The sequence below is a fragment of the Bufo bufo genome, chromosome 3, assembly GCF_905171765.1.
Source record: "Bufo bufo chromosome 3, aBufBuf1.1, whole genome shotgun sequence".
Lineage (NCBI taxonomy): Eukaryota > Metazoa > Chordata > Amphibia > Anura > Bufonidae > Bufo > Bufo bufo.
The window spans coordinates 398,631,318-398,656,059 of NC_053391.1; the positions used below are offsets into that span (position 1 = coordinate 398,631,318).

The 24,742-nt window shown below is 42.6% G+C and overlaps 1 protein-coding gene across 1 annotated transcript in view; it reads left to right on the forward strand.

Annotated features, from left to right (window-relative positions):
- The window catches only part of CALN1 (calneuron 1), a 489,140-nt gene extending 470,761 nt beyond the window's left edge, over positions 1–18,379 (forward strand). Inside the window, exon 5 of the mRNA XM_040424816.1 lies at positions 18,252–18,379. Coding sequence (XP_040280750.1) covers positions 18,252–18,379 — 128 coding nt within the window. The remainder of the gene's footprint in view (positions 1–18,251) is intronic.
- The last annotated feature ends 6,363 nt before the right edge of the window (positions 18,380–24,742 follow it).

A 24,742-nucleotide genomic window follows, 5' to 3' on the forward strand; every position in this document is an offset into this window, starting at 1 on the left:
TGCCTGCGTTTGGAAGGTGAGTTTAACCCTTTAACATTAAACATTGTGATTTTTAAGTCACTCATAATTGACTTCTGCAGACAGATTGTCAATAAGAGTCGTGGTAGTCTGCTGAGGGGTTCTCCTCTGGTATGTCTGGAGCTTTAAGTGTTAAGAGGAATCAGACTGGGTGTGGAGGGTTAGGAATTAGGGATTAGGAAACGGTAACAAATACAACACGAAAATCTGTATAAATTGGAGAAGTAGTGACAATAGAACTTTAACAGTAGGTCAACTGTATATTATTTTACTAGGCTTTAATTATTAATAGACTCTCTGTCGTCGACCTCTATAGACACAACCGTGTCTATCTTAAGAAAGAACAAGGACCCCTATTGGTACTAGTTGTTGCGGTGGGATCTCGTCAGTAGACAGCTGACTCCCTGGTCTATCTACAGCTCAGGCAAGGGCTTTATCCCATGCGTAAGCCCATGCATAAGCCCCAGATATATTAGTACTAACAACAACAACAATTATTATTATTATTGTTGTGGGGGTAGATAGGGGTTTTTACTTCACTTAAGCCTTTCAGCCAACCTCAGGCTGAAAGCCAGAACTATGATTAAGCATTATGTATTCACCCAAAACATTCAAGAACATTTCTAAGATAAAAACAACAATAAGGTCACCATAACATTGCAATCATATCTTCCTAGCTTCCTGAAGGTCACCCAGTCCCAGGCAAAAAATCATTTTGAAAAGGACAAGCTAACCGACCTGTGGCTATAAGACACGACTTCGGTAGAGATATGGAACTGGTTTGCTTTACTAAGCTAATTTTAGTCACCTCACAAAAAATAGTACTTTGAGAGTATGAGAAAATTACCCTTTTTTTTTTTCATACCTCTCTGCACATTGGTGTCATACCCTAGGGAAGAAGAACTGGGTTAATGCATAATATTGTAACAGTAGGACTCAGGCCCATTACACTGTCCTCCATCCTATTCAGGTTAGAGGGAATAGGCCTATCTAGAACGGTCTCACTTAAAAGTGAAAAACTAAGAATTGTCAGTTTCTTCAGGGAATCATGGTGGAGGAGTAGATGATCTGCTGATGCTTCTCATTGCTTTGCCCACTCTGCTCATGGATACCTTCTTCCAGGGTTCAATTTCTGGTAGGCTTGGTAATGATGATGGGTGCATGAAAGGCATCCATGTTTGAATTTCAACAGTCCCAGAACTGACCATGCTTTATGTAAGTCCTCCGGTGTATGAATTATTATTCTCTTCCCATTTTTAAGAATCGAGAGTCCGAAGGGGTACATCCAGGTGCACGGTATCTTTTGGTTCCTGCAGCTTGTCTAGCAGGGGCTTCAAGATGCGTCTTTTTGCCAGAGTGGACGGCGCTATGTCTTGAAAGAAGGTTATTTCTGCTCCTTCATACTCTATGTGATCTTTTTCTCTCGCTGCGGCTAGTATGTGGGCTGTGTCGACATATGATAGAATGCCACAGATAACGTCTCTAGGCCTCTCTGAGGGCTTTGGAGCCGTCTTCAGGGCCCTATGAATACGTTCTATTATGATGGACAAGGCTGCCTCCTGGCCAACTAGATTTGCAAATATCTCCATTGCCACCTTGTGCAGCGATTCATTCGCCCAGGTTTCTGGTAGGCCCTTTATGAGCACATTTCGTCTCCTACTACGATTTTCTTGGTCTTCGATTAAGACCATGACCCTGTTTAACTCCGCTGTGTGAAGCTCTACATGCTCCGCCATTCCCACAGAGTGCGCTACTACTTCTTGGGCCGTTGTTTCAAGGGCCTCTACTCTTTGGCCTATTTGTTTGAGCTCCGTTTTTATATCGGACAGCTCGGTAAGAACGGGCTTAATAGCTTTTTCTAGGGCTTGGCTCAGTACCTTAGTAAGGAAGGCTTTAGAGACAGGAGATCCGTCTTGGGTCTCTGTATCTTCCTCTCTTGCGCTGTCTGCCTCCGATTCCTCTTCCTCTTCAGCCTGCGCTGCAGCCGCCGCCATCTTAGCACTTAAGCCCGGTGAGTGAGCAGCTTTCCTTTTAAAGAATTTCTGCATTTCTTGCTGCCCTTTATGCGATCTTGGGGTGTCTGAGGGGTTTGTAGCCCTATCTCTGCCATATTTAACAATTTTTAGTCGGGTGTTGCTTCTTTTCTGGCGTTCAATTGCCTAAGTGTGGAGGAGCTGAAGCTTCACGCAGCCATCCACTTTGGCGTCCAGGCTCCGCCCCCCAACTCATTATCCTTTCTGATGGAAGTGTCACTTTGAGACAGACTTCAACCAAATACTTGCAATGCCTCAAATTTTTAAACTGCAGACTCTGATTTTCTTTCCCCACAATTTGTATCCTAGTCTTCATGTTTATCCTCAGCGGATCTAGTTATTCCTATTCTCTCAGGATAGAAATGGACACCTCTGTTTGAAATATTCAAGTTCCTTTCAAAGTGATGCCTGGCATGAGTTACATTTAAACTGTTGAGATTTGGACATATTTGAACTTTAACTTTTAGAACTGAAATTTAGAAATGCCAATGCACAACTTAACTTCATTTATTGAGCATAATAAAAAAATTTGGCTGTGCTAACACAATTCGAAAGCTTTTTTTTTAATAACCAATTAGTTGAAATTTCAACAAAGGTGAACTAAGGACTTGAGTGCTTAAATGGGATTTTGCAGTCATAACTGGATATTATATGTTGTAAAATTCTCACAATAATAGTTATTTCCAACATCAGTAAATTTCTATTTATATTTGGAATCAGTTTAATTGTCGCATCTAGAGATGAGCAGATCAAATTAATTACGATTTTCCCCAAAAATTTGGATTTTACAGTTGCTGCCATTTTACAGTTCAGAAGAAAAAGAAGACATCTTTGACCATTTTCTAACTTTAAAAAAAAATTGTAATGCAGTACATTATAAAACAGTCAGCTTGTAATAGTCCACTACCATCTGTTTACCCATAGCTATAAATGTAGCTGCATCCTTGTTATCACCAATGCTGTCTTGACATTAAAAAGTTTGAAAGGGTTTGAATATGGTCCTAAGAGACCGCAGAATCATACATGACTTTTCAGGGCAAGTGGGGCACTTTCAATTCAAGTCGAATTTATTCAGACTGAATCAATTCTGCTGGCCAATTTAACCGAATTGGACCTGATTGTACAGTTATACTCTTGTTACAACAACCAAGATTGGAGAAAATTCTGATTCTGGCCATTTAACCCCTTAGAAACTGTGGTCAGTAGCACCTTTGTACCTCATTCCCTCCCTGCCATACGATCGTTGGGTGCCGATGTTTGTCATGGCTGCCAGAGGCCTAACAATGGCTTCTGGATTTGCCATCTATGGAAATCGATGGCAGGTCTTTAAATATGGATACATAAAAACAAATGTTAAAGAAAAAAGTGATTTTATGGTGCAAAAGTAATAAAATATAAATCCCAAATATCCTGAGGGACTAGTCACAAACAGTAGATCAAAACTCAACAAAAAAAAATGAATTACTGAAAACTTAAGTTTTAATCAAACTGCCGCCAGGCAAGATGTCTGACGCTGTCTGACTTGTCTGTCAGGGGAACCCATGCAATTGTATTGTTTGCTTGATGGTAAAGACTGCCAATGCCAGTATCAGTTGGTTTTTGTATGCTATAGTTCCCCCTATATGTATAGGATAGGCTATTACCTATTGAGGGTCATTTTGGTTATAGCCTTTTTTTTTTTTATTTGATTAAAAGTTAAAAATAATAAAACTATAAACCTGTTCCCGACTGCTCCACGTTGGCGGTTGGACATTTAAAAATGGTGCCTTCTTGCAAGTATTAAACAACATGCACCCGGGACTAATGTAGGCAATTGGCAATAACATCAAATGCATACATTTAACCCATCAGGTGCCGTGATCAAATGTGTCCATGTCAACTGAGAGATTAAATACCAGGAATGTGTGCTTCCGAACGTGTACCAACTCGACCTAGTGAGGATTGGGTGAGCCAAATGTAGTGTGTAGCAGCCTCTGTACTCAGGAGTAGTATGAGGCTGCCACACATTATTTCTGTGGAGAGCCTGCCTCTAGCTGATTGAAAGGAGGTTCGGATATGCCAGTTCCAGCGTGACAACCAGGATGGTTGTGACGTCGCTCTTCCCACATAGGCTGGAATAAGTATTTAGGAAATACCAATCATGGGACATGTCAAGGCAGGTTGTTGTGTCTGCAGACTGACTTTGATCGACTTGAGGCTGTGGGATCTGCAAATAATTGGAGCTGGGCCCAGCTGGGCCTAGCTGGAGCAGAGATAAATGGTCATATGTGGAAAGCCCCAGGTGAATCACTGGGAGTGGCTGTGAAGTTCAGAGGCCTTTGTTAAGCTTTGTTAAATGTCCCCTTAGTTCAAGCACAGTACTACTACCACCATAAGCAGAACTGTTGATGCTCTTTTTTCTCTGCTGAAGCCTGCCATGACAATAAAAGTTTATAATTGCTGCAGCCTTCCTCTGGCTATCCTTCTGTTGTATAGTACCTCTGCGCCATGTGAATGATTGCACAGTCATGCATTAGAGGCCCCTTAGAGTGACTCATCTTCCTTAAAGGGGTTGTTCCGATTTATGACCTTTACTACAGACTATACAGACCACTGGGCTCCACTCACTGACCTATACAGCTGGCAGGGCAGTGATAGAGCTGTAGCCAAGTGACTGGGATCAGGTGAAAGTATTACCACCACAGTTCGTGCTATGATGTGGGGTATGTACAAAAGGTCATAAAGGTGAATAGCCCTTTAAGGCCAAAATTGGCTGTGTCCTTAAAGACTTAAAAGACTTAAAAGGAAACTTTTTTCCCCTATTTTTAGAATGTGCCTGTGGCAGCATATTCATGTAGTATCTCCAAAATTATAATATGTGTATAATAGTAATAAATATCTCACCATACAGTCCTTTTATACTGTATGTCTAGTGCAGGACTTCTTAGCAATAAGATGATTGTCTATAACTGTACAGTATGTACTGTATGCATCTATCTATCTATCCTTATATGGACACTTTCTACAAAAATGGGTATTTTTGTTTTCTTTTTCATTTCAGCAATACAATGCCATTGAAAATAAATGCATAATATTCTTCTTGTTCTTATCAGTGTAATGTGTGATGCTCAAGTTGAATCACTGCAGGGGGGGGGTCTCTCTCTGGTCACAGTGATGCTCCGACTGAGAGAGTTAAGATCCCTTTAAACAGGATGATCATCAAGAAGATTATCAGGAACAAATGTTCATACAATGATCGCTTCCAGTTATCGGCCCATGTATAGCTGCCGTTGGTCACCCAATGAAATAGCAAACTCTTGTTCATTTGGTGAAAGCATTGTTGATTCTCACACCTAAATCATCATTTCTGTTGCCCTGAAACAATAAATGTGTATGGGGACCAGCAATTGCAGTAGTAATTGCTTGTCCCCATACAGCAGAAGTAACTGCTGCATGTACAGTAGATGTACCCCTCATCTCTTCTGAGGAGCTTGCACTCACTGGAAATAAACATTTTGCTCCTGAAAATTGCCTTCTCAGTCAGCCCATATGAGGTCTTGTTCACACTAGCGAGTTTTCCATCTGGATACGAGTGTGAAAAATGCATAGCATCCAGACTGAAACCTGACCCATTCATTTCAATGGGTCTGTGTGTACATTATCTTTGCATTCAGGAAAAACAGTTTGTTCTATATTGTGCATTTTTCACATAGCCTCGGCTACATAGATGTGACTGGGGCTTGCATTAAAAACAGAAGGTATCGGGATGCAATGCACTTTTCACTGATGATTGTGTAATTTTTCAGTTTTTCTTCACACCTGTGAAAAATGCCTACGATCTTAAAATATCCTGTATGGAAGAAATGCCTACTCTGAACAGATCCTGGCATAATCCGTATCACTTCTGTGAAAGAGACCTAAAGCTGCCCCTTGTCCAGGATTTTGAGGTAGTTTTGAGGCTTAGACCAGGTGTGGGCTCATTACGGAAAATAAGTAGAATGTGTTTTCTTATTGATCACTGTAGTATGCACATCTAGTTTTGGCTTCAAAACTCCACCAGGAAACTTGATCAAAACCTGAACATGTATGGGCATGTTTGTTGTGCTAAAAGACCAGACATAGAGGAAGTTAAAGAGCCAGGACAAAAAGTATAATGCCTTTACTGACTTAAAAAAATTGTATCCAGAAAATTATCCACCCATTTTTTATGTACAAATTGTATAGAACATTAATATATTGGTTGTTAATATGACATTTTTTATGAAAGTTTCTCTTTCATTATAAAGATATCGATTAGACATAAGCAAAGATTTGAAGAATTCGATTTGGCAGTTTCATTAGCCAAGAAATTTGATTAGTTATGAATTAATTTGTCATGAATCATATAAATCAGGTATACCCAGGCCTTAAGGTATGGCCACAAGAAGAACTGTGTGGCCAATTATCCTGTAGCTGCCTTTCGTTTAATAATGAAGACCGCACTGTATAGTCCTTCTTCATTGTTAAATGACCACCTTTAAACAGGGGCTGTTGCTGGTATGGGGTTTGGCTGGTTAGATGGGGGCACAATATGCATATTATTGCTGTTCTTGCCTACAATCTCCTGGGGGTTATTTGACAGTAACACAGAATATTAATCAGCTATGGCATACCCACTTCTCCAACGCCAGAGCTCCCCTGTCCTACAGGTGGGAGCCCTTCTTCTGCCAACTGCTTTTCCTCCTTTTCCACATTATCTAATATCGATGCGAATGTGTCATCAGGAACATCCAGCTCCTCCTCTCTCTGCATCTTGGTGACTTTTCTATGACATGGAGACTTTGAAGGATGATTTGGAAGAAGTAAAGCCAGCAAAAGATGAGGATGATCATCAGTAAGACCTGGCCCTCCTAAAAGGTGCAGACTGGATGGTATTGGTTGACACGCTGGCAGTGGAATAATTAAGGCTTTCATCTTATTGTTGTTGAATTAAATTTACGGCTGATGTAGAAATAAGTAAATGTAGGAATAAATAAATAAAACTAATGCAGCATAAGTCTCCCTGCACTCTCCCTCTCCAATATTCCTCTATTAATCATTTTTAGCAACACTATCCCTAGCGCATTAGCTCTTGCCACGTCTTTCCCTATACTCAGCTCACAGGACAATGGCGGACACCGAGCAGGATGAGAATTTTATAGGCTGTGACATCACAGGGCATTGTCTGTGGATTGGCTGACTGCATGGAATTATAGCTGATCTCGCGTTCCCTGGCTTCATATTTTTACTTTGTAACACGTACAGCCACATTTTAGGGAAAAACTAGGAAATTTGATTCATTGCAAATCAGAGTTTTCCTAAACTTAGGACCGAATTCTTCTTCTAATGCTTTGCTTCGCTCAACACTAGTAATGAATGATATTTATGGGTAATCCATAGAACGGTTCGTGTGTATCGACCTTACAGCAAGTTCTACCATAATCTACAGTCTAGCATTTGTTAATGGTTTACAGAAGAATTTGCATGGATTCATATAATCTGTAACAAGGCTACTGTCACGGTGGAGCTCAGTGCCCCCCACCATCTCACTATCTGGCGTGGGAACGGACCCTGCGGACCCTGCATCACTATGCCGGCGGCCAGTCCCCACTAGCTCCCCTCTGCCTTCCAGTAGCGGGGATGATTGCCATAGTTCAGTGTCCCATGCTATGAGTCACAGCCAGCGCCAGTTTGCAAGGCATTTTCCCATTCCCTGTAGGGCACACCCATGCATCTCCTGTCTCTTAAAGGGCCGTTGCTCAATTAGCTCAATCTCTGTCAGCCAGTGACTGGTCAACTTTGGAAATTTAAGCCACCTTTCCCTCTGTGATGGTGCCTGAGCTTTAGGTTTCTAACTTCTGTCTGTTTTATTATATTGACCCTTTGCTGCCTGCACTGATCTCTAATTGTTTTATGGGTACACACAAACTTTGCCTATCCTGACTGTTCCCTTGGTGTTTTGCATCAGTGTCTCTGACTCCCGTGGGTCACCTGCCAACTACACCAAAACTATTCCAAGAGGTAGCAGTGTGGTGACTCCCGGCAGCTCTCTGTACCGGGTTTAAAGGGTGAATATCAGGGGACCACCTGATAATGGAAGACCAGTTATTTGACACAGTGCTTCCACAACCATTATCCATTACATTATATATACATTACAGTATAAAAATGTTAAAATTGAAATTTCTCATACTGCAATCCTAAATAAAGACATTGAAATAAGTAAGCTATAAAATAAGTATAGTACTGTCACGAAACCATGAACCAGACGTACAACAAGAGATAAGTGAAAATAAGAAGGCTTTATTGAAAATAAAGCTGTAAAGCAAAAGTCCAAACGAATGGTGAAACGAAGCAGAGTCTTTGAGAGGCCAGAGATCAGGAACCAGAAGGGTAGTCAGACGAAGCCAGGATCAGGAACCAGCAGGGTAGTCAGACGAAGCCAGGATCAGGAACCAGCAGGGTAGTCAGACGAAGCCAGGATCAGGAACCAGAAGCAGCAGCAGTCTTAGAAGCATGTGAACACAGGAGGACCAAGCAAGGAACTGAAGCCACAGACCTCCTATATATATGAGCTAGGCATCCAGCTCCTCCCAGTGGGAAGGAGGAGCCGCAAGGTGGAAGGCTACAAGAAACCCAGAAACCAAGATGGCCGCCAGCACATGTCAAACGAAGGAGAACAGCAAGAAGGTAAGACCATGACAGTACCTCCCCCTCAAGGGCCCCTCCTCCGCGGAGCAAAAAACGGTTTCTGAGGGAAGCGTGCGTGGAAGGCTCGGAGCAAGGCAGGAGCATGGACATCTGCGGAGGGAACCCAGGAACGCTCCTCTGGACCATAACCACGCCAATGGACCAAAAACTGCACCCGACCGCGGACCAGGCGTGAGTCCAGGATATTGCTCACCTCATACTCCTCATGATTGCCCACTCGGACCGGACGAGGCCGAGGAACCGAGGAAGTGAAACGATTACACACCAGTGGCTTCAACAGGGAGACATGAAACACGTTAGAGATCCGCATGCCAGGAGGAAGCGCAAGGGCATAGGCTACCGGGTTTACCCTGCGAAGCACTCGGAAGGGACCAACAAAGCGAGGCGCCAGCTTGGGAGTGGGCACTCGAAGGTTGAGGTTGCGGGTGGACAACCATACACGGTCTCCGACCTGGTAGGAAGGAGCAGGCGCTCGTCTGCGATCAGCCTGGAGTCTCTGGCGGTGCGCAGAGGCCTCAAGGGACTTCTGGATCTGTACCCAAGAAGCACGTAAGACGGAAAGGTGATCCTCCACAGCCGGAATATCCTGGGAAGAGAATACCTCCGGTAACACGGCAGGTTGGAACCCATAATTGGCCATGAAGGGAGACGTCCCAGAGGAAGAGTTCACCGCCGTGTTCCTGGCAAACTCAGCCCAAGGCAGAAGGTCAACCCAATTGTCTTGGTGATCGGAGACATAGCAACGAAGGAATTGCTCCAAGGCCTGATTGGATCGTTCTGCGGCCCCATTGGACTGAGGGTGGTAGGCCGAGGAGAAGGAGAGATGAATCCCCAACTGGGAGCAAAAGGAGCGCCAGAACCTGGACACAAACTGACTCCCCCGATCCGACACAATCTCCTTGGGCAAACCGTGCAACCGGAAGACCTCCCTGGCAAAAATCGTGGCCAACTCTTGTGCAGAGGGTAACTTCTTGAGAGGAACACAGTGGCACATTTTGGAAAACCGATCCACAATCATGAGAATGACCGTATGGCCTCGGGATGCAGGGAGGTCCACAATGAAATCCATCCCCAGGTGTGACCATGAGCGCTCCCCGGTGGCTATGGGTTGCAGAAGGCCCAACGGAAGGTGCCGAGGGGACTTACTCTGGGCACAAACGGAGCATGCCGCTACATATGCGGCGATGTCGGAACGTAGGGAAGGCCACCAGAACAGACGTGAAACAGCCCAGGACAGCTGATTCTTTCCAGGATGCCCCGCGGTCTTGGAGTTATGGTAGGTTCGCAACAACCGAGTGCGCAACTCCTCAGGCACAAAACATCTGCCGTTGGGTCTCCCAGGGGGAGCTCCAGATTGAGCCGCCAAAATCTGCTCACCCAGGGGAGAGGTCAGGCTGGTGCGAATGGCGGCCAGGATCTGATTCGGAGGTATGACCGAAGTCGGAATCGACTCCTCCCTGGACAGCTCGGAGTACTGCCGTGATAGGGCATCCGCCCTGATGTTCTTGGAACCGGGTAGGTAGGAGACCACGTAATTAAAACGTGACAAGAACAGAGCCCATCTGGCCTGACGTGGTGTCAATCTCTTGGCCTCAGAAAGGTAGGTCAGATTCTTATGGTCCGTCAGGACGAGAACCGGAACCACCGAACCCTCGAGCAAGTGCCTCCATTCTTTAAGGGCCTGCACGATGGCCAATAACTCCCTGTCACCAATCTGATAGTTGCACTCCGCGGAAGACAGTTTCCGGGAGTAAAACCCACAAGGAAGCAGAGGACCCTCTGGTGTTCTACGCTGAGACAGAAGGGCGCCTACTCCCGTCTCAGACGCGTCCACCTCGAGGACAAAGGGCAACCCAGGGTTGGGATGCGACAGAATCGGAGCCGACACAAAAGCGGACTTTAGGGCCTCAAAAGCTCGGATGGCCTCGAGCGGCCAGACCTGGGAATTACTGCCCTTCCTGGTCAGATCCGTGAGAGGCTTGGCCAGCATGGAAAAGTCCCTGATGAACTTCCGATAATAATTGGCGAAGCCCAAAAAGCGCTGCAGGGAATGAAGACCACTGGGCTGGGGCCACTGTAAGACAGCCGAAACCTTCTCAGGATCCATGGAGAACCCCTCAGCGGAAATGATGTAACCTAAGAAGGTTACCTGGGATCGGTGAAATTCGCATTTCTCAAGCTTACCGAACAGCTTGTTCTCTCGTAACCGTTGCAACACTCGTCTGACATCCAGAATGTGGGCCTCCATGGATTCAGAATATACCAAGATGTCATCCAAATAGACCACCACACACTGCTGCAACAGGTCACGGAAAACATCGTTGATGAATTCCTGAAAGACTGCGGGCGCATTGCACAACCCAAAGGGCATAACCAAGGATTCATAATGACCGGTCCTGGTGTTAAACGCGGTCTTCCACTCATCACCCGCCTTGATCCTTACCAGGTTATATGCCGCCCTCAGGTCGAGTTTGGTAAAGACCGTGGCCCCTTTAAGGCGATCGAACAGCTCGGAAATCAAGGGTATCGGGTAAGCGTTCTTGATCGTGATGCGATTGAGACCCCTGTAATCGATGCAAGGCCTCAACTCACCGCCCTTCTTTTTCACAAAGAAAAATCCAGCCCCTGCCGGGGACGAGGATTTGCGAATGTGTCCGCGTGAAAGCGCCTCCCTCACGTACTCCTCCATGGCCTCATTCTCCGCTACCGACAGTGGATAGACTTTGCCACGAGGAGGAACAGCACCAGGTTGTAACTCTATGGCACAATCGTATGGGCGGTGCGGAGGTAGGGCAACCGCGCGCACCTTATCGAATACATCCCGGTACTCCTCGTATTCAGGAGGCAACAGAGAGTCCGAGGAAGTACACAGCAACTTGACAGACCCATGGATGCAACTAGCCCCACACTGCGGTGACCACGAGAGGATCTCGGCCGATCTCCAATCGAAAGTCGGATTATGCTTCTGGAGCCAGGGGTACCCCAAGACCACCGAGTAGTGTGGAGACGAAATAACCTGGAGACAGACCGACTCTCTGTGAACGGCACCAATGGCTATCCCCACTGGAAGGGTCTCATGAGTCACGTGTGACGACAGAAGGGGTCTGCCGTCTATCGCCTCAAGAGCCAGTGGGGAACCTCGAGCCTGCAGAGGAATGGAATTGGCGGCAGCGAACACACTATCAATGAACAAACCACCAGCACCAGAGTCCACCAACGCCTGGGTCGTCACCGAGCCCCCGACCCAGGAGAGGACAACAGTGATCAGTGGTTTGTCAACACGGGAAACCGGGGACGAGGAGACTCCACCCAAGATCTGCCCCCGACAGGATCTCAGGTACAAGCGTTTCCCGGACGGTTTGGACATGCCAACCGAAAATGCCCACCGAGACCACAGTACATGCATCGACCCTCGCGTCTCCGGAGTACCCTCTCCCCCTCGGACAGGCGAGCAAACCCCAGCTGCATGGGTTCACCCCCAGACAAGTCATCCCCAGGAGGCATGGGAGGAGAGGGAGGCACGGGTGGGACAGCAAACGTAGGCGCCAATCTGTTAGAAGACCTCCGCAGGCTCTCCTTAAAGGAAGGTCTCTCCCTGAGTCTGGTGTCAATCAAAATCAGGAAAGAAATAAGAGACTCGAGCTCCACTGGTAGGTCCTTAGCTGCAACCTCATCCTTCAAGGCATCCGAGAGACCATGAGAGAAAGCAGCGACCAGAGCCTCATTATTCCAGCCCACCTCTGCTGCCAGGGTACGAAACTCAATGGCGTATTCAGCTACGGATCGTGAACCCTGTCTGATGGACATAAGGAGCTTCGCAGCAGAGGCAGCACGAGCCGGCACATCGAATACCTTCCGAAGAGAAGCAACAAAACCGGAAAACTCGGCAACCACCAGATTGTTGTTCTCCCATAAAGGGCTGGCCCAGGCCAAGGCCTTGTCCGAGAGCAGCGAGATCAAGAAGCCCACCTTTGATCTCTAAGTAGGAAAGGCATGTGGCAGCAACTCGAAATAAATGCCCACCTGGTTAAGGAAACCTCGGCACTGAGTTGGCTCTCCCCCAAAGCGCTGTGGAAGAGGGGCAGAACCGGTCATACCCCGAAACACCGCAGGCGCAACAACAGGTGTCGCGGTAGACTCTGGCGCAACAACCGGAGCGGCAGTAGGAGCGACAACCGACCCATCGGCAACGGGAGCGAAATGAGCCGTGCGTTCAAGCAGGGTTTGCAACGCCACAGCGAACCGACCCAACAGGTGATCCTGCTGATCAAGTCTGGCAACCAGCATGGGTAGCGAGGATGGCCCTGTACCGTCAGAACTCATGGCTTGGTCCTAATGTCACGGAACCATGAACCAGACGTACAACAAGAGATAAGTGAAAATAAGAAGGCTTTATTGAAAATAAAGCTGTAAAGCAAAAGTCCAAACGAATGGTGAAACGAAGCAGAGTCTTTGAGAGGCCAGAGATCAGGAACCAGAAGGGTAGTCAGACGAAGCCAGGATCAGGAACCAGCAGGGTAGTCAGACGAAGCCAGGATCAGGAACCAGCAGGGTAGTCAGACGAAGCCAGGATCAGGAACCAGAAGCAGCAGCAGTCTTAGAAGCATGTGAACACAGGAGGACCAAGCAAGGAACTGAAGCCACAGACCTCCTATATATATGAGCTAGGCATCCAGCTCCTCCCAGTGGGAAGGAGGAGCCGCAGGGTGGAAGGCTACAAGAAACCCAGAAACCAAGATGGCCGCCAGCACATGTCAAACGAAGGAGAACAGCAAGAAGGTAAGACCATGACAAGTACTAGCTAAAAATTCCTAATAACTTTGAACAATTTACGGTATCTTTTTATATTGTAAGAGGAGCTTCTCCTGAGGAATGATGCAACAAATAACTTTTATTTTCTTCACAACAGTGGAAAGTCAATTTGATCAGAGACCCTTGAATTCAAACTGTACAGTACTCCAAATGGTACACCAAAGTTGGATTATATCTAAAATTACTGTCATCTTCCGTTCCATCCTATGGTGCTACTGTGGGTCTTTGGGGTGTGACTCCCTGCAAAAGCCTGTCCGACTTAGTCACTTCCTGCATGGTTGCAATAGTCACTTGAATAGATCTGCCCTGAATTTGGTCTGTCTCTAGGTTTCTAGGATACAGAGTGATGTCAAAGTAACATTCCGCATTCTAGTTCAAAAGAGGTACATCTATTGAAGGGCAACTTGTAACAGCAGTATAACAACAGTATTGTTAGCAGTAATTCACATAGGTCAACTTTAAATCTAGACACATTAACATTAGCTTGCTGCAAACAGTGCAAAATTTACAGTAAATCTTTTCTTTACTCAGAAGAAAGGATCAGTCTATCACTTGGCTATTCTTCTTTGAGCCTGCTGGATTTAACACTTTTTATCTAATCTCCAACAAACCTCTCATATTTCACAATGCTTAACTAGACTAACTAGGCTTTCCTCTAGGACACTAACCATCTTTCTCTGTCTTCATGTCTGAGCTGACACATTCATGGATCACAAATAACCCGAGAATGGCCTCCAAACTGTATCAGTCTGACTATACAGTACCTTTCAAGCACTTTGGATCCTCGATTCTCTTTCTTCAGCCACACCAGCAGTCTCATGGTAAATTACTTAGGAGCCTCACTGTACAGCTTCCCTAATTTGCAATCCTGACCTTTACATAACAACAGAAGGGCATGAAACAAGAAACCCACATTGAGCAGAGCGGATCTAGAAGCTTGCAGCGCTTTGGTGTCCGTCTGATGAAACTGAGCCAAACGGATCCATCCTGGCACACAATGTAAGTCAATGGGGACGGATCCGTTTTCACTGACACAATCTGTCACAATAGAAAACTGATCCGTCCTCCTTTGACTTCCAATGGTGTTCAAGACGGATCCATATTTAGCATATGATTAGTTATGCAGATTCTTGTCTTGTAACTGCATTGTTACAGTTTTGCTCCTTAAATTCTAAAGTTGTATTATTTTGTTAGTATCTTGAAAAAATCCACCTTTGGCTTTCAATACTGCCTGAATCCTTCTGGGTATGCTCTAGATCAGATATCAATATATAAAAAGCAGAAAGCCCCTTTAAATGAGAAGAGTTTTGTCACAAATACAGGGGAGGGACACATAACTAGGCCTCAAGGCTAGGGAGAGGGAAAAAGTCACCTCCTAGAAAGCCCCTAAACCTGGCCCTAACTCCTGTCAGTATGTATAGACCCTGAAGGTGGGAAAATACATACGCCAGTACCTAGACCCTAGGAGCCCTGAAATGCCCTAGGTAGTGGCAGGGAATAAGACTGCTGGTTCATTCCCTGGAGAACGAACCAGTGTTTCCCTGAGGCCTAGTGACAACAAGAACAGGGGAACAACCAAATACAAAGAGCAGTACAACTTATCTTATAGAAAATGGATGAGCAGGAACACAGGTAAGTTCCACACACCAACTCAGAGAATATCAACCACATGGTATGAAGTGAGAGACCAAACTAAGTAGGGAATGCAGTAATGACTACGGACTGCACCTGGCAAGAGGTGTGGTCATTACCAAACCACAACAGAATCAAGAGACTGTCAGTTAACCTCATGTGCATTCAGTCTCTCCGATCGTCTAACCTCTGTCACAGAAGGTACTGTGACAAGTTTGCTCTATAACCAACAGAACAAATCCAGACTAACAGATACACTAATAACTTAGCTATAAGACAGTGGTATAACACTGCCCCAAAAATAATTGCAGAATTCTTGCTGATCATAAAAGAACATACAATTCATTTTGCTTATTTGCTTATGGCAATAGGTTTTGTAACCACTCCTCACAACCTAGCATTATACTCATTCTTTTCTGCCTAGCCTGTTTATTCTAGCTGGATGATATACTGAACAAGCATTGATATGCAATATTTATTTTGAAACATGTTCACAAAGAATTGACCAGACTTTGAATTAGATTTGCTGGAGTATTAATTATAATGCTGTATAATACACCTTGCTGTATGATATGCTCTGACACACATACGTAAACTCAAATCAGTTGCCTATTTTGGTCTTTCAGTAGATGTATTATCAGCCTGATTCCGGTTTTCATTAGATATCTGTCTTGTTTTTAATTAATCTCTCTTTATCTTAGTTTTATCCTTGTGGGATCAGCTTAGCTTTACAACAGACTTAACAATCCATAGCGTGGAACATAGTAAACCAAGTAGAAATAGAAGTACAGTATCATGAAGAAAAAAATATCTTAAATTGGGGAATAGAGAAGTACTGTTAAGCCTCATGCATGTTTACGGCTCTCTAAGGTTATATTTTTTCTCTATTGCTGATATTCATGGTTTTACATTGTATACCAACTGTTGCAGAGCAAGTTGTTTTAGTGGGCACTATTGTCAGTGAACATATAATTCCTTTGACACTATAGAGGGTTAGGACAATACTGTTTAAAGATCAATTAATATTCTGTTAATTTACCCTATTTTTCACTTCATCATAAGACATAACTTATTATAACGATAACAGTTTTACAAACAAATCAACTCAAAGTATTAAAACTACAAGCATCTATCTGAACTGTATATTTCCCTCATGTGACCATTGGGCCATATTCCATACATGTCATAACAGTATATTTTTAAAAAGTACTTATTCTAAACTTTGTTCCATCTAATAATTAAACAGTGTGATGGGTAAGGAAAAGCAAGATTTTATAGCTTTGCATTCAAATATTCTTTCCAGAAAATATTGACTTATTATTGCCTCCAAATTAAAGGGGTTGTCAGAAAATTACAAAAAAATATCAGGGGGCCAGACAAGCTATAAAAATAAAAACCTAAAAAAATACTCACCTTATGAGAACATCCTGACACTTCTGCTCACCAGCCACATGCTGTTCCTGCACATCACCAGTGAAGCCATTCATTGGCCGCAATTGGAAATATGCATGTAGATGGCACATCACACTTCCAGTCCAATGGGGAACGGAAGTGGCAGGGACAGGACCCGCAGTGCTATTGTACTTTTCCTACATGTCCAGCCCCCTTGCAATTTTTGGCCAGTCTCAGACAATCCCTTTTATATAGTGATCTGTTCCAGAATGTGGAACACTTCATCACAAAAATATAAACTGTAAAATATGTAGATATTTTTGAGTTGGGAAAGACTATTCTTTCAAGGAAACTGTGGCACTAACTGCCTAAGTCTATTCTTTGTCTTCCCTTCCTGCCTTCAGCTGGTAGAAGTGGCCCAAGCTCCAATGGACAGAGGAAAAGTCTATACAACATTTCTCTGTTAGGCAAAAGAAGAGCAGACATGTTTACACACTTTTGGTTCGACCAGCATTAGATTTAAAACAATGGCTTCTGTTTAGCAAAAGTAAAAGGTAGCTGACTATACAGATGAAGAACTGAGCCTCAGCCATGAGCCATAGATATGAGCCTACTGTATATGCATCAACCTCCAAGAATGACAATTTCTTTGCCAGCATCAGTGACATAATCTGCAATTTCTTTTTTATGCCACTCACTATATATTTCACATATGCACTGTATGCAAATTGGCATAAAATAGACCCTTTGGGGGACATTTATGAAGACCAGTGATTTAGACGCCAGTCTTCCTCCCTCCTGTGCTGGTGGTTTATCCGTCTAAGTTACCGTATGTAGAGGTGCCAGCCTTTACATAACTTAGACGGACTTTACAGTTGTCTAAATCTACGCCAGCTACCTTGCTGGCATAGATTTAGACCATTTTCTACCCCTAAAACAGGCGTAGAAAATGATAAATGAGACAGGCCTACAGGCCCGCCCTTTTCCCCGCCCACACCACAGTTCATTTTATAGACCTGACGTGAGTGGCAGAAAAGGTGAAAAAGTCACAGATTGCATGACAAACAATCTTTGTGCCACAATCTACGTCAGATATATGCCAAAAAGTGGCAATATATCTATTTGCAAATGACTCCCTTAGTTTTTTGTGATTTTGGCAACCATGCACGATACAGGAATTTTGGGAAATAAACATTATTAGAACGACAATTCAAAATAAACCTGGCTGTATTTTTATTTAAAGAATCACTCCTTCTCAATATCATGTATATGGCTGTAAGACAACTGTCTGCAGCAGCCTCCTTTTCTTTCCTATCTACAGCAGAAAAGAAATGATTATTTAGCTCTTCTCCCTTATCTCACCCCCCATTATCAATTAGCCAGATGAATATAAAACAGCAGCAGGAGATTAACCCTTATGTCATCAGCAGGATTTCTACAAGATCATTAGTTTCAGGCATACTCCTACAACCTTAGGATTATTTTCTCTTTACTACTACCTTTTATTTCTAGGTTTAGTGTTCCTTTAACATAAATATCAGAAATCTCTGGCGTGCTTATTATGTTAATAGATCCTGTAAAATGACTCTACTCTACAAATAAAATATGCATTAAAAGTTGTGTTTTAATATTTCTTTTTTTTATTGTTTCTTTCAGTACATTCCCAGAAGCAGAACAGGCAAACCTGTGTACGGAAGAGCCTTATATGTGCATTTGCCATGGCCTTTATTATAAGCGTCATGCTGATTGCAGCAAACCAGATTCTTCGGAGTGGCATGGAGTAGGTCTTTCACCATAGCACTGTGAACACAAATAACCATGCATGCGCATGCCTAGATGAACATTTTTCTTAATGAATATTTCATGAAAACTGCTGCGAGAAGAAGCGTTCTGCAAACAATACAAGGCCAGCAGTCATGAAGTGATGTGCAGAACAATTGAACCTTCTCAGCAGGGACACAAAAGGGCTGTCTTAATGCTTTAACGGTTTAGTTTCCTAATGCAATAAACCCGCAGGAGTTCTGAATTATTACTTCAAAGTTAAGTAGAAACCTTACAATGTCGTACCTGTGCACAGATGTCAGTGAGCATTGACAGGTAAAAATGTACATCCTTTTTTAAACATGAAATTCCAGGAATGGATCAACCTATATTTTTCACTAAGCCAATGGCAACCAAGGAAACATGGTACAACAAATGGCTTATTATTATTATTATTATTATTATTATTATTGATTTCCCTTTTTTTTACATTTTCATCTTATCATTAGGCAAGTTGAAAAAATGTATTTCCTATTTGGGGATTGGAGATAAATTTGTGTACATCATCGGTTCCGGTAATGAACTTTTTGCAAGTGTCTTTGTCTTTATGTATCCAATATATTCTTTCTATAATGACCGAAGCAATAATAACATCAGTGGCACAATTTAATTTAAAATATATTATTGGAATTTGTGCTTGACTGTCCAATGCTGATGCTTTGACTAATCTGCTTGCAGTAAATATTTATCTCGTCAATGCAGATTTCTGAATAGTGTTTTGATGTACTAGTGGGGAATATCCTTGCACTTACCACTTTTAATGAATTCTGATAGCCAAAGCCATACTAACATTTCTCTGCACTTCCATGCCAAAAACACCCATTGCTGGAATTGCACTTTGATTGAAAGCCTTTTGATTCCTGACCATTCATAAGGTTCAACATAATTATAATTTTTTTTTGTATTTTCTAATTCCAATTTTGCCTTTTAGAAATGGAGTATTTAAATGTAAGATTTATTTTCAACAATCATTACTTAGGGTACATTATATTTGTATAATGTTCTTCAGTACTTCCATTTTGTAAGTCAATTTACCTACATCGTTTTAGCTGCAAAGTATATATTTTTGTGTGCCTATTCTCAAGGTAAAGAATGTTTAATATAACTGGGGAGAATCAAATATATATACGGATTAAGTGTCATAAAGCTTGTGGCGAATTCTATAATGTAACTAGCTATTTTCGGTCTGCAAACATCAGAATTGTTCCTTTGAATGAACAAAGCTTCAGTATTCTTTGGAAGAACATAAAGAAAAATACTGAGTGGTTACAACTGTGCTCAGAATGTAGGAATTCAATGGCAGAACCTGCTGATTTCTACTCTGACATTACATGTGGTATTCAATCTATTTTGATTTCCCCTTCTCTTGGGAATAGCGTGAATGTAGTCACAATGTAATACCAGACATATTTGCATACTTTATGTGCAGAAGTGTTGCCAAGAATACAGATTTATTTCTCTTTGTCTCAGACAAAGAACAATCATAACAATCAACTAATTGTATGTGATTTTTTAGAGTGCTAACTGCTAATGGACATTTGTTCAAAAAGCAACCATGGGAGGTTAGAACTTGGCAAGACGTACTTATTTAGGAATAAGAATAGACTTTTGCAACAGTGAGTCGGGTTTTTTGTATATATTTCTTGCTATTAAAAGGCTACAATGTACAAATAACATTCAAAAGACAACTAGTTCCATCTTGTAGTGATGCTTACAAGTTTTATGTATTAATCTAATTGGAATTCTGTCTTCATTCACCAACTGAATATGGCTTCCATTGTTGACTGCATTTATATGCTATTATATATTGCAGCAGGTAGCATCAAAAATACCTACACACAGGTAGCTGTTATTAGAATAGATGGAGCTAAACAGATTTATATATAGCTTTGAGAGCAATGATTCAGAAAAACCTGTAATTTATTCAGTTACTGTACATGACGCTACGGTTTTTGTCCGGCTGCCTCTCGGCCTGTTTGCCGCGCTGCAGTCGGATCTCTGGCATGTCTCCATTATAGTGAATCGGGTCAGGGAGGACTGCTGGCAGCACACATGTGCAAACGTTAGTACGGATCCAGCAGGGGAACAGCCTGCTGGACGAGCCTAACACAAGTGTGAAAGAAGCCTAAGATTCATAAATCTACAGTATATATCAATCTGCTCAGCTTCTCCTGCTCTATAACATGCTGTTTGCAGTTTGCACTTCATTTCATGGTTACAGGTTCTCTGAAATCTTGATTATTTTCTCCCTTTGATATAGCTGCCCTAATGCATTCTACATTTCCCATCATGGCACTGATTTTGAAGAAGCGCAGGGGTTGGAGTTTCATTACATTAAGGACAGCAAGTGATTGATCATGACATAGAAGTGCTGTCCCCTAACTCACAGTGCAATGTGTATTGTATGTGATGTAGCCTATTTCCTGCCTCCTGCTTGTTATAGCTTTCTCCCTCTAGGCACTTACAAGCAGGAGGCAGGGCAGAGCAGTGTGAGGCCGCATATTATAGAATACATTGGAGATTGTACACAACATACGCAGATATTATAGACAGTAAGTTTGAATCAGGGGAGTTTTATAACAGCTTTCCTGGTCTCTTTGATAGGCCACAAATTATATCTTCAGCTGCATTCTATACATGGAGGAACATACAGTAGAGCAAAGACAAGCAGAGAAAGAGGTGCAAAGACAGAAGAAGACAGGGTCTGAGAGCTGCTAGAAGAGATTTGATAGATGACGATGTAATCCTATAGTTTTCAGGAAGTAAGTCACACAGTCTAGACCAGTGATGGCGAACCTTTTACAGACTGAGTGCCCAAACTACAACATAAACCCACTTATTTATCGCAAAGTGCCAACACAGCAATTTACCTTGAATACTACAGTCCAATCTAGTATATCTTCCATGTACTTTATCATTTATCTACAATAGCCTGCCTACATTCAATGCGCTGCCTGTTCATGGTGCATCCTGCGCTGCTGAATGGCAGGAAAAGTCTAAGGCATATTGGTACACCATAGACTTTTTCCAGGGTGTGGGTGCCCACAGAGAGGGCTCTGAGTGCCGCCTCTGGCACCCGTGCCATAGGTTCGCCATCACTGGTCTAGACTGTCCTCATTTCTACATAGAAGACCAAGGTCTGAATGGGTGGTCATACTGAAAGTGGGGGGGGGGGGGGGTTACTTGATGCAGCTTCCCATAATAAAAAGGATCAAATGTATGGATACTACTTAGCTGGAATGAAGCAAATTACATTGCAGGAATTTTGCTGAAGGTGATAGTATTACGGTATATATCCAAAAGTGTTTGCTGAAGTGTGTCTTTAAAGAAACATTAAAGGGGTTATGCCATGACTAATGTCAAAATGAAAATCAGACCATAAATTACAGTACAATATTTTTCTAACAATGCTAGAATCGTTCCTATATACCGTAGCACATGAATTCAGAGCTCCCATTGCTCTAATTTCTCTGCTCGATTCTCTTCAGGCTGACAGCTCAGAGGGCATGTGATCTCTCTGGGGCATGTCCTTTCTCAGGGTACATGTCCTTTCTGCTACAACTCTCTCTCTATGTAACTGTCACTGTGTCTAACGGCATACATGGCTGGTGACATTTGAAGGAAGGAACTGAGTATGTGTAATCATGTCTGTAGGTGGATGTGCACATTAAACACCAGGCAGAACCAATATAGTGAAGTTAAGAGAATATCTGATAACTGTAGCATTTCTGTAACAAAAATTTAATTACAAAAATAGCTAGTTTTTCATGCTGAATTATATTTAAAAAAAGCATTTAACGGATGCACAACCCGTTTAAGTGTACTTTCACACTTGCGTTAAACATTTCCAGTATTGAGTTCCGTCCTGGGGGCTCAATACCGGAAAAAAACTGATCAGTTTTATCCTAATGCATTCTGAATAGAGAGCAATGTGTTCAGTATGCATGAGGATGTCTTTAGTTCAGTCACTGTACGTTTTTCGTATTTTCTCCATCCAAAATTCCGGAACACTTGCCTGAATGCCAGATCCGGCATTATTTTCCATTGAAATGCATTAATGCTGGATCCGGCCCCAAGTGTACCGGAAAAACGGATCCAATTTTACGGTCTGCGCATGCGCAGACCTTTAAAATTTGAAAAAGATAAATACAGGATCCGTTTTTCCAGATGACAACTAGAGAGACGGATCCGGTATTGCAATGCATTTGTGAGACGGATCCGCATCCGGATCCATCTACAAATGGTATCCGTTTGCATACAGATTGCCGGATCCGGCAGGCAGTTCCTGGCGACGGAACTGCCTGCCGGAATCCAACGACGCAAGTGTGAAAGTACCCTAAAGGTAAAGATAGCATGAGAAATGAAAAAAGAATCCTCCCTGAATATTTTCCTTTCTTTTCATGCTATCCTGTCCCCACCTCTATCCTACGCCCACTTTCTGCCATCTTTCAAAGGGTCTAGAAGAAATTAACTACTGTGAAAGATATCTACAAGACGATTTCAGGGACAAGCAGAAACTCCTACTGCCTGACAAATGATGTGGACAAGTTTCTTTTCTGTTTACTTTTATCATTGATTTCTCGGTGTTGTTCTCCATTCAATAGATCCGAAAATAAATGGCACTTCACACAATAGCTAAAATTTTAGACTAAGATACCAATAAACCAAATTAATAGGAATTGTCAAGTAAAGAAAATATAGGAAATATGAGAATAACACAATAAATGTTTATAAGTTTCATATTACGTTGTGCAGTACATTGCTGTATATTTGCTGGCTGTTATTCTATCTCTTATTCTTTCTGAATGGACTAAAGGTAGTGTGCCCACAATGACCATAAGGTCTGGTTGCACGTTACTGCCAGTAGGAATTAGGAGTTGCAGAAATAAATATAAATACATGATTTTACACTGATTTATTAATGCATTAAATTGGTATATATATATATATATATATATATATATATATATACACATACATATATATATATATATATTATAATTATTTTTGTATATCTTAGATTTATTTACCTATATTGGTGGTTACTATTGGAAATTATTGGACAGCTTTTAGGCTAGGTCTACACGGCGACATTTATCGCGCGACATTTTGTCGCACCAATGTCGCGCAACAATTTTTATAATGGTAGTCTATAGTGTTGCACTTAAGATGATTTTTTCTGCGAATGTCGCGTCGCAGTCACAGCATGTCGCATCTCACAGTGCGACACCATAGACTAACATTATAAAAATTGTCGCACGACATTAATGTCGCACAACACATGTTGCAGTGTAGTTGTGCCCTATGTGTCGCGCGACAATAAGTTGCGCGACACATGTCGTCGTGTAGACTTAGCCTTATTCATATGGGATTACTATATTGGGGTATAGTCAGTGAAACACCCATGTCCATGTCTCATTGCTATATCAGCAGTGTTAGTAGATCCATAGTGGCTGAATAACTACCAGTACTTTTTAATCCTGCTCTGAATATATGAGCTGTGAAATACATGGCATAAATGTGATTAGCAGGAGACATTCCTGTTACTCAATTGTTATTATTGCTGAAAGCAGGCATAGTAGTAAGGAGATCTAATAGCACACATTATTGAGCGCTAGTATGCAGATGCATTACACTTGTCATTATAGATACTGCGGTGTTATTCATTACTGGCATGTATAGTCAACTCTGTATTTGCTCATTGATTTATCCTGGCCTGTCTTCCTATAAATCGCTAAGTTATTAATTAGTGCTTAGGAACAGAATTATATTAGCCACAAATACTAGTGTCTTTCCATAGTAAAATTTGGCAATGCCAATGGTAGCCAGTTTGCAGAATCTGAAACGATGAAGACCCAAACAACCCCAGTCCATATGCCCTATGAAAGCACATAGATCTTACAGAAAGTCATAGCAGAAAGTAACCAAACAGAGCAGCTCATGGTCTGGTGAGCTTGACACAACCTTGTATTACATGACTGGACTTTCACTTGGATGGCCGGCATGCAATACCCCATTTCTCTTTAGACAAGGGGCTATCTTCATGAGATAACCCCTATGGTTTTTCACTTTCAGCTAGTTAAATTAGCTGTGAGCACAAAGCAGAGATATAATCAGATATGGAGTAATTCGTACAAAGTGGTAAATGTATCTGAACACAAGTAGAAATGCAGAACCTCTTGAATTCAAATAAAAATATACACATACGGAAATATGATTACAGGCTTGATCTATGCTTATATACACTCACCTAAAGAAATATTAGGAGCACCTGTTGTATTTCTCATTAATGCAATTATCTAGTCAACCAATCACATGGCAGTTGC